Source organism: Taurulus bubalis, assembly GCF_910589615.1.
Source record: "Taurulus bubalis genome assembly, chromosome: 4".
Lineage (NCBI taxonomy): Eukaryota > Metazoa > Chordata > Actinopteri > Perciformes > Cottidae > Taurulus > Taurulus bubalis.
The window spans coordinates 1,208,259-1,217,830 of record NC_136592.1 but is presented as its reverse complement, the minus strand read 5'-3'; the positions used below and the strand labels follow the sequence as shown (position 1 = coordinate 1,217,830).

Sequence of the window (9,572 nt, the reverse complement as noted above, 5' to 3'; positions counted from 1 at the left end):
CGGCTCATTTTAGACCCCAGACCCCGTTTGACTGGTGTATAGTCCATGTTGTTGGGGGCCCTTACATTAAAGATGGTAGAACTGGGTTGGGGTGTATGTAGTTCATGTTGTTGGGGGCCCTTACATTAAAGATGGTAGAACTGGTTTGGGGTATATGTAGTTCATGTTGTTGGGGGCCCTTACATTAAAGATGGTAGAACTGGGTTGGGGTATATGCAGTCCATGTTGTTGGGGCCCTTACATTAGTAGAGCTGGGTTGGGGTGTAATGTGTTCAGCAGGCTCATAAGACAGAGCAGGGTGGTTCACAGCCTCCACCTCCTCTGTGTTGTTTGAAGGAGGGATGAATGGAGGTAAATAAAGCAGTCCCATGTGCTCACCTCATGTTCAGCCCAGTGTTGAGACTGAGAGAGCTGCTGCTTTCATTCAGTCTTTTGGGGAGGAAGACAGAGGAAGAAGTGGTGTAAAGCCGTTATCGCCCCCTACCGACGCCATGTTGCCCCGGACCTCCCACCTCCTCCTGAAAAACCAAGGGTGGGAGTCCTCCCCTCACTATATATATATATATATATATATATATATATATATATATATATATATATATATATATATATATATATATATATATATATATATATATGTGTGTGTGTGTGTGTGTGTGTGTGTGCGCGTGTGTGTGTGTATAATAGAAGCCCTTCCTCGCGCGCTCCGTAGCGGCCTGCTTGTCTCTTTGATCCCCCGCCGGCCCTCCCTCAGTCCTAACAACAGCTGACGTCATTGCACCCCCTCCTCCCCAGCGCGCGCGTGCTGTGTGCGTGTGTGTGAGTCTGTGTGCGCGTTCGTTCACAGACTCACACACTCGCACACAGCACGCGCGCGCCCCTGTGTGAGTCCGTGTTGCGCGTTCGCCGAGCGCGAGGGCAGCAGTTTTTTTTGTCTCACAGAGGGAAGCGCTCGCGCTGTGTGCTTCAGTGGGCTCGCGCACACCGGAGGAGCAGCAACAGTTCGCAGCGGCCCAGCAAAGAAGAACAGTGGTGTTCACACAAGAAGAAGAAGAAGGAGAAGAAGAAGAAGAAGAAGAAGAAGAAGAAGAAGAAGGAGAAGGAGAAGAAGAAGAAGAAGAGGAAGACGCGGACTGGAGCCTCTTCTCCTGTTCGTATCCACACGGCGGCCATTAACACTAAGAAGCAAAGAAAGCGCAGCTTCGCTATGGGGGACCAGCTGCTGTGCTGCGAGGCGGACTCCATCCGGAGAGCCCACCAGGACGTGAACCTGCTCAACGACCGCGTCCTGCACACCATGCTGAAGGCGGAGGAGAACTACCTGCCGTCGCCCAACTACTTCAAGTGCGTTCAGAAAGAAATTGTCCCCAAAATGAGGAAAATAGTTGCCACCTGGATGCTAGAGGTTGGTTGTTTTTTCACTTCACTTCAAACTTTTTTTTTTTTGTGGGCCGGTGGTGTCGCTAGCTGTGTCCCGGCGAGACGAGTCTCTGTAAAGGTGGTCTCGAGAGGCTCGTGCGTGCGTGCGTGCGTGTGTGTGTCCGTGTCTGTGTGTGTGTGTGTGTGTGTGTGTGTGTGTGTGTGTGTGTGTGTGTGTGTGTGTGTGTGTGTGTGTGTGTGTGTGCGCGCTACACACACGCTGGGTATGCGTCCGTGGGTGCTGGGTGGTCCATCGGAGATATTGGCACCCCGCTATTGTAGACCTTCGCTATTGATTATGTCGTAGCCGACATTTTTCCAGAAGGTTATGACATGTACATTACACGGGGGGAATATTCCAAAATAACAGCAATGTACACGTATGCAGTCTGGCCCGTGCCAGTATTACGCGCCATCTTTGTTGTCGTATAAGAGAGGGACTTTAATATAATTAAAATGTACCCGCGCAGCAGCCACGGCCGTGAGCGTCAGAGGTTCCCCGGCTCGCTGCCCCGGTATCAAACTGCGAAAGTTGGGTTCGCTCCTCGAGAGGCGCCGCTGCGTGGAGGTCGCTCCGGGGAAAACGGCATTTAGTAAAAAAGGCCAAAGTGTGAAATGCATTTTAAGAGTCGGGTTTGATAGAGCAGATGTTTCTTAACATTATCATGCACAATTGGATAGAAGTCTTCGTAGTTGTATATTTTATATTAATTTGTGAATGTGAGCATCGCAGATCCGGCGGGCAGCGCGAGCCCCGTGGGGTAAAAGCTCCGTATCTCCTCTCCGGGGTCCCGAGGCCGGCCGGGGCTCCCGCAGCCGACCCGCCGCTCCGTGGCGGTCATTTACGTGCTACTTGCACGCGCCCTGCTAATTTTTATCTATTTCTAAATATTTTATGAAAAGATGACGAAGTTGAAATTGCAGAGTGAAACTTGCGTCGACGCCACCTTTGTGTCTCAGTCAGAACTGCTTCCCTCCGACTGCTCCCTGCTAACTTCTCCTGTGTAATAAAGCTGGATGTCCGTGTACATTGTGTTTACACTCATTGTCTCCGCGCCAGTGGAGTACATGCACGACGTGTTAAACTCCTTTTCGCTCTTTTTCGGATGATTTAATGCAAGCAGCTGTGCACGGAGGGCCGCAGGGCCGCGGGGAAAGGGACTGAACAATGCGTGTGAATGGGTGACATGTTCCTAAGTCTCTTCTCACCTCCAGGTCTGCGAGGAACAGAAATGCGAGGAGGAGGTTTTTCCGCTGGCTATGAACTATGTGGACCGGTTTCTGTCGGTGGAGGCCACCAGGAAAAGCCGGCTGCAGCTGCTGGGAGCGGCGTGCATGTTCCTGGCGTCCAAGATGAAGGAGACCGTGCCCTTGACGGCGGAGAAGCTGTGCATCTACACGGACAACTCGGTCCAGCCCGGGGAGCTGCTGGTAATTGAGTTCTGCAGACATGATGTTGCGTAACATACAGTAGCGTCCACTGACCACACCGCAGGGAAAGGCCCGCAGGGCTTTGTACTTCCTCTGCTTTGCCAGTTTCTCCATTTTGGGAAAAGTATCCAAACCGTACGAAATATCTCAGATAAATCATTTTTTTGACATAACATAAATAAGTTATAAATGTAGCTTCGGTGCCGCAGTTTGAATGGCTGCCTGTGGCTTCATGGAGACTCCGAGGCCTCTCTGATTTCATGAATGGTCTCAGTGAGAAAACACCGAGTCACAGCGACACCCAGCGGCGGAGAGGAGAGCTGCAGCATGCTGGCAACACGAGGAACTACAGGCTCCAGTTAGCTGTGAGGGAGGACGGGAGGACTACAGTCTGGGCCTCCAGCAGCCTGGAGACAGCTCTGTGTGTGTGTGTGTGTGTGTGTGTGTGTGTGTATATATATATATATATATATATATATATATATATATATATATATATATATATATATATTAGTATTTATATAGTAGTATTTATATATATATATATATATACACACACACACATATATATTAGTGTTTATATATATATATATATATATATATATATATATATATATATATATATATATATATATATATATATATATATTAGTATTCATAGTTAAGTAATCAATACATGAGAAATATAATTGACTTTGATTTTGCATCTAGTATAATTAAGAAAACGGAACTATTTTGGGCACAAAGAAGTAAAGCTGTAAACGTAACTTACATTTGAGAACCGATTAAAGGACAAAGGGCGACACTGTAGAAGAGGAGCTGTTCCTGGGTCAGTGAGTGAATCTCTGCTCTGCTCCTTCCACAGCAAATGGAGCTGCTGGTCCTCAACAAGCTGAAGTGGGACCTGGCTTCTGTCACGCCTCACGACTTCATCGAGCACTTCCTGTCCAAGCTAAAGATCTACCCGTCCACCAAGCTGATCCTCAGGAAACACGCTCAGACCTTCGTGGCTCTCTGCGCTACAGGTACACGGCCGTCTTATCTCCTGTCGCCATGTTGCAGTGAATATACGGCATGCTCATGGGTCTGCCAAGAGAATTATGACGCATTGTATATCAGTATCTCATATGGTCACTTCCTGTTTTGTTTTAGTATGTTCTGCGAGATCTGTTCAGCAGAGATACCTAATAAAAAATACCTAATGATAATAATAACTAAATACAGAAGTTTCAGTCCCAATTGAGGACTTTTCTGGAGATAAAAAGCCCCAGTTTGAGAAGACTGTTTTACTTTTCCCTCCCCTTGTTTGTTATTCTGATCATGTTGTCATTATTAGTTCATACATGTTAGTGGTTCAGAGGGTGTGAGCATAGTCACGTGTTTTATTTTAGTCTCTAACATGGGTCTGATAGCAAAAGTTGTGTTGTGTGTGAAGTAAAGTATTGTTGCATCATGGTCGTCTCCGTTTCCACAGACGTGAACTTCATCGCCAGTCCTCCCTCCATGGTGGCGGCGGGCAGCGTGGTGGCGGCGGTTCAGGGTCTCTACCTGAAGAGCCAGGACGCCTCCTTGTCCTCCCAGAACCTCACCAACTTCCTGTCGCAGGTCATCCGCAGTGACCCGGTACGCAGCCCACTTCCTCCCAAACCCAGATCTCAATGTGTAGGAAGCCGTAGCTTGTCTTGCTCTCGTGTTTCTCTCTGTTGATCTCGTGATCGTGTTTCTCACTGCTGATCACAGGACTGCTTGCGGTCGTGCCAGGAGCAGATCGAGTCCCTGCTGGAGTCCAGCCTGCGTCAGGCTCAGCAGCACAGCAACGCAAGCGAAACCAAACACGTGGACGAGGACGTGGACCTGTCCTCCACCCCGACGGACGTCAGAGACATCAACATCTGAACCGAGTGCCGGCGCGCCGCGCGGCGACCTGCCGATCGAGGGAACGCTGTGGACCGAGGCGGTGACGGGGGCTGGGGGGTTCCTCATCTGAACCCGGCCCCTCCTCCTCCTCCTCCTTCCTGGGCTGCTGTCATGGCCGACATGTCACTCGCATGCCGAGGCGGGACAGACCCCCACACCCCCCTGCAGACCCCCAGTCACATTTCCTGCCAGTGTCCCCTCCCTCCCTGGGAACAGAACGAACACTACAGAAATGTACACCAGAGAAAAGACAGCGGATGCTGATGTCCTTGTGGGCTGGAGTTGAAGCCACAAAACAGACTTTTAAGTAGATCTCATTTCCTCAAATATTAAACTAGGGATCTTTAAATGACAGCAGACTTGAGTCGCCTACTAAAACATCCCAAAGTGTCGTGTACAGTAGGTCTTGTAGTCTGACTGTTGAGGAGAAGAGGCCTTTTCTGTTTCTTTCTCCTTATTTCAATGTTCTAGACTTCCTGTCCGACGCCATGTTTGTCTCTCGCGGTGCAAGCATTCATATACCCCTGCTTGCTTATGTGTAGTCACTTTATCATATATCCTTTAGACCTCTTTTTAACCCAGTGTAGAAAGCTGTTGTCTCGTTGCCTCGTGACTTTGGGCTGCTGATGTCATTCTTTGTTCATTCATTGACAACTTGACCCATTTCCGCTTGCTGTAATTTGATAAGATCAAATCGATGCACAACCGAGCGCAGCGGCCCCACGTCTCTTATCGCTCTGTAGTCTAATCTAAACCATTCCAACTTTGTTTAAAAAAAGAAAAGAAAAAAAAAGCACTTTTGGTCGCTGCTGGTTGTCTAAAGAAACAAAAACATCACCGTGATTACGTTTGTAAAACGAGATGACAGTTGACGTGGTGGGGAGTCAGAGCAGCACCTGCATCAGCTGGACCCAGATCAGACCCGGATCAGACCCAATCTGAGGCCTAATGGGACAAAAGAACTGAATCCTTCTTTAAGGCGAGGCGTCTCCTACAGGAAGCTGCTCCTCCAGGAGAAGACGTGTGCAGAAGGTCCAGTAAAAGTAGAACAAAGTATTATTTTACAATTAAAATAATACTTTAGTCTCATAGAGCAAAACATATTATTTATTCTTGGCCAGCTTGCGTGTTCTAGTCTGCAAAGCGGCCGTGGCGCCCCCTGCTGGCAGCTCTTCCCTGCGGCGCTCCTCCTCTCAGACGCCGCTCGTGGCTCTGGAGGGATGAAGTGTTGACACCATGATTTTGCACAAACCTAAAAGATGTGGGCGACATTTCTTGGGGACTTGCCTAAAAAAAAAAAGTGTCGAGCCAAGCTGGCAGGTGACCCGCTGGAGGTGTGGAGGAAAGCGGTGCTGCCCAGCAGGGGGCGCCGCGTTAGAGGTGACTGACAGAGAAGGCGGGACTCTGAACAGGTTTCTGATTGTACATTAAGGACAGAGGAGAGACTCCTTGTATTCGCTGCTATAGGAAATGAATCCTAGCTACGTGGTAAAAAGAAAAACGGATGACAAAAACGAAATGGATTAAAAATGATGCTTTTCTCCTGTTTGCTGCTACATTTTTGGTGTTTTTTATACATATAATTGTCAATATACTGCCATTCTAGGGTTGAATTTTCTCATAGAAAATTGTGTTATTGACATCCTCATTTGTGGTTTTTATGTAGATTCTATGTGATCCGTTTGATTTTGTTTGTTTATAATTACATAATATGATTTTCCGAACTATTCCAAAAAACAAGGAAAAATGAGACGTTGTACAGAAATGCTTTGCTCCACAATACCTCATGTGACAGTCCAGATCTATCTAGTCGTGTCTTTATGTTCTAGCTTCATCCTGTTGCTCTCGCTGGTTCAGCTCTCAACCGCCTCAGAGGAGCCGGTCCAGGGCCTGGTACTGGTGCCGGACCAGGAGTGTGTAGCTCAGAGAGTGTAGCTCTCAGTGTGTAGCTCCGAGTGTGTAGCTCCGAGTGTGTAGCTCAGAGAGTGTAGCTCAGTGAAGAGACTCGTGGTTCCTTTCCCCTCAAGATATTTATACAAGGAAAAAGCTTTTTGTTCCCATTTCAAACTGTCAGTGAGTTGATTTGAGTTGTAGATAGATTCACGTCGGTAAGCCATAGACTTTTTGTTTTGTTCCACATCATTCCACACAGTGTGTCTACTTCATGCCAGTTGTCTGCAACTTCTGTCAACTACACAATAAAAACAGGAATTAGATGGAGCCGGCTGTCCGTCCCTTCTTTGAATGACGAGTGTTTGATGAGAGAAACGCTGCAGTGCAGACGGGACAGAAGGACCAGTCTTAGGCCAGCGGGACTCACACCAGAGGGGAGTGCTCTGGTCTCCTGGTCTCCTGGTCTCCTGGTCTCCTAGTCTCCTGGTCTCCTGGTCTCCTAGTCTCCTAGTCTCCTGGTCTCCTGGTCTCCTAGTATCCTGGTCTCCTAGTCTCCTAGTCTCCTGGTCTCCTGGTCTCCTAGTATCCTGGTCTCCTAGTCTCCTGGTCTCTTGGGAGGTCTTCAGCAGCAGGAAGGCGTGCTCCATGTCAGGGAGCAGCTGCTGAGTCCGGCTCCTGGGTCCGGCTCCTGGGTCCGGCTCCAGGACCCGGCTCCTGGGTCCGGCTCCAGGACCCGGCTCCTGGGTCCGGCTCCAGGACCCGGCTCCTGGGTCCGGCTCCAGGACCCGGCTCCTGGGTCCGGCTCCAGGATAAATGTTCAGAATTAAGGAGCAGAGCATTGCTGCAGTGAGCTGCACCTGATGCAGTTTGCTCACCTTGAGCTCATATGAGGAGACTCAGCTGAGACTCACTTCCATGTGTTGCATCCAGAGGAAACTGGTTCAAGACTCCAGAACTACAAGTGTGGTATCTACACAGTGCTGCCACACAATGATGATCAGTATCTATGTTCGATATCTCCTCTTCAGCAGCGATAAATCACAACACAGAACTGTGGAGTCATAATGTTTCAACGTTTAGAATCTGAATCCTGAGAGCTATTGTTTGGCTAATGATTAACAGGAGTGTGTGTGTGTGTGTGTGTGTGTGTGTGTGTGTGTGTGTGTGTGTGTGTGTGTGTGTGTGTGTGTGTGTGTGTGACAGTACTCATTGATTTGTTATGCAAGGAATGTCTTTGATGGGGCTTCAGTATGGAGGAAAAGGCGTGAAAGTCTAATCCTTTCCCACAGGCCAGCCAGCTCAACCAGCAGCAGACAAAGACACACACACACACACACACACACACACACACACACACACACACACACACACACACACACACAGACACGCACATAGACACATATACAGACACACAGACACAAACACATACACACAAACACATACACACACACAGACACACACACATTATTTATTTTATTTTTACTTTGTTCAGCCTATTAATTAATGGCTCATGGATATGCATTTGTGAAAAGACTAAAAACTTTCAGAATAAAGGATTCTGTCTTTTTACAATATAAGTGTTGTTTTGTAGTTTATTGTTTTTATTGATCAAACTATTTAAAGTAATCACTGAGGTCTGGAACACTGTGACATCAGCAGAGTCCATCGGGGCAACAGACATGTGACACGCCCACCCACCGTAACGGCAGAGCCACTGTCATGTGACACGCCCACCCACTGTAACGGCAGAGCCACTGTCATGTGACACGCCCACCCACCGTAACGGTAGAGCCACTGCCATGTGACACGCCCACCCACTGTAACGGCAGAGCCACTGTCATGTGACACGCCCACCCACTGTAACGGCAGAGCCACTGTCATGTGACGCGCCTACCCACCGTAACGGTAGAGCCACTGTCATGTGACGCGCCTACCCACCGTAACGGCAGAGCCACTGTCATGTGACACGCCCACCCACCGTAACGGCAGAGCCACTGTCATGTGACGCGCCTACCCACCGTAACGATAGAGCCACTGACATGTGACGCGCCTACCCACCGTAACGATAGAGCCACTGACATGTGACACGCCCACCCACCGTAACGATAGAGCCACTGACATGTGACACGCCTACCCACCGTAACGATAGAGCCACTGACATGTGACACGCCTACCCACCGTAACGATAGAGCCACTGACATGTGACACGCCCACCCACCGTAACGATAGAGCCACTGTCATGTGACACGCCCACCCACTGTAACGGCAGAGCCACTGACATGTGACACGCCCACCCACTGTAACGGCAGAGCCACTGACATGTGACACGCCCACCCACTGTAACGGTAGAGCCACTGACATGTGACACGCCCACCCACCGTAATGGCAGAGCCACTGCCATGTGACACGCCCACCCACCGTAACGATAGAGCCACTGACATGTGACACGCCTACATGACTGAATTTGGTGTGATTTGGACACACTGCACGGTAAATATGAAATAATAACTGACTAACTAAACCAGAATCAGAATCAGAAACCGTTTATTTGCCAGGAATGTTTACACAAACGAGGATTTTTTCTATGCGGAAGGTGCAGACATTAGACATGAGACGTTAGACGAGACAAACAACAATCAACGACAACAACAGTGTAGTGGTATTAAATCAAGTATAAGATAAAGTGCTCAGACAAACAGATAATGTTAATGTAAGTGTATGTTAAAGTGACATGTGTGTTTAAGTTAAACTGTATGTTAAGTGACAGTGTTTAAATATGAAGTGTGCAGGGTAGTGACCGGTAAGAAGAAAGAAGAGAAAGAAGGAAAAGAAAGAAAAAATAGTCCTGAGGGTGACAGAATCAGTCAGTGGGGGACCCGGGCTCTGTTGATGAACCCAACTGCCAACGGGAA

General features: G+C 48.5%; 1 protein-coding gene across 1 annotated transcript; it reads left to right on the top strand.

The window, feature by feature from the left end:
* Positions 1 to 948: 948 nt before the first annotated feature.
* ccnd1 (cyclin D1) lies at positions 949 to 4,973 on the top strand. The gene is made up of 5 exons (XM_079217025.1): positions 949 to 1,405; positions 2,635 to 2,850; positions 3,716 to 3,875; positions 4,325 to 4,473; positions 4,591 to 4,973. Exons 1-5 carry the CDS (start codon positions 1,208 to 1,210, stop codon positions 4,744 to 4,746), a joined length of 879 nt encoding a protein of 292 aa, XP_079073151.1. The 5' UTR covers positions 949 to 1,207; the 3' UTR covers positions 4,747 to 4,973.
* Positions 4,974 to 9,572: the final 4,599 nt, after the last annotated feature.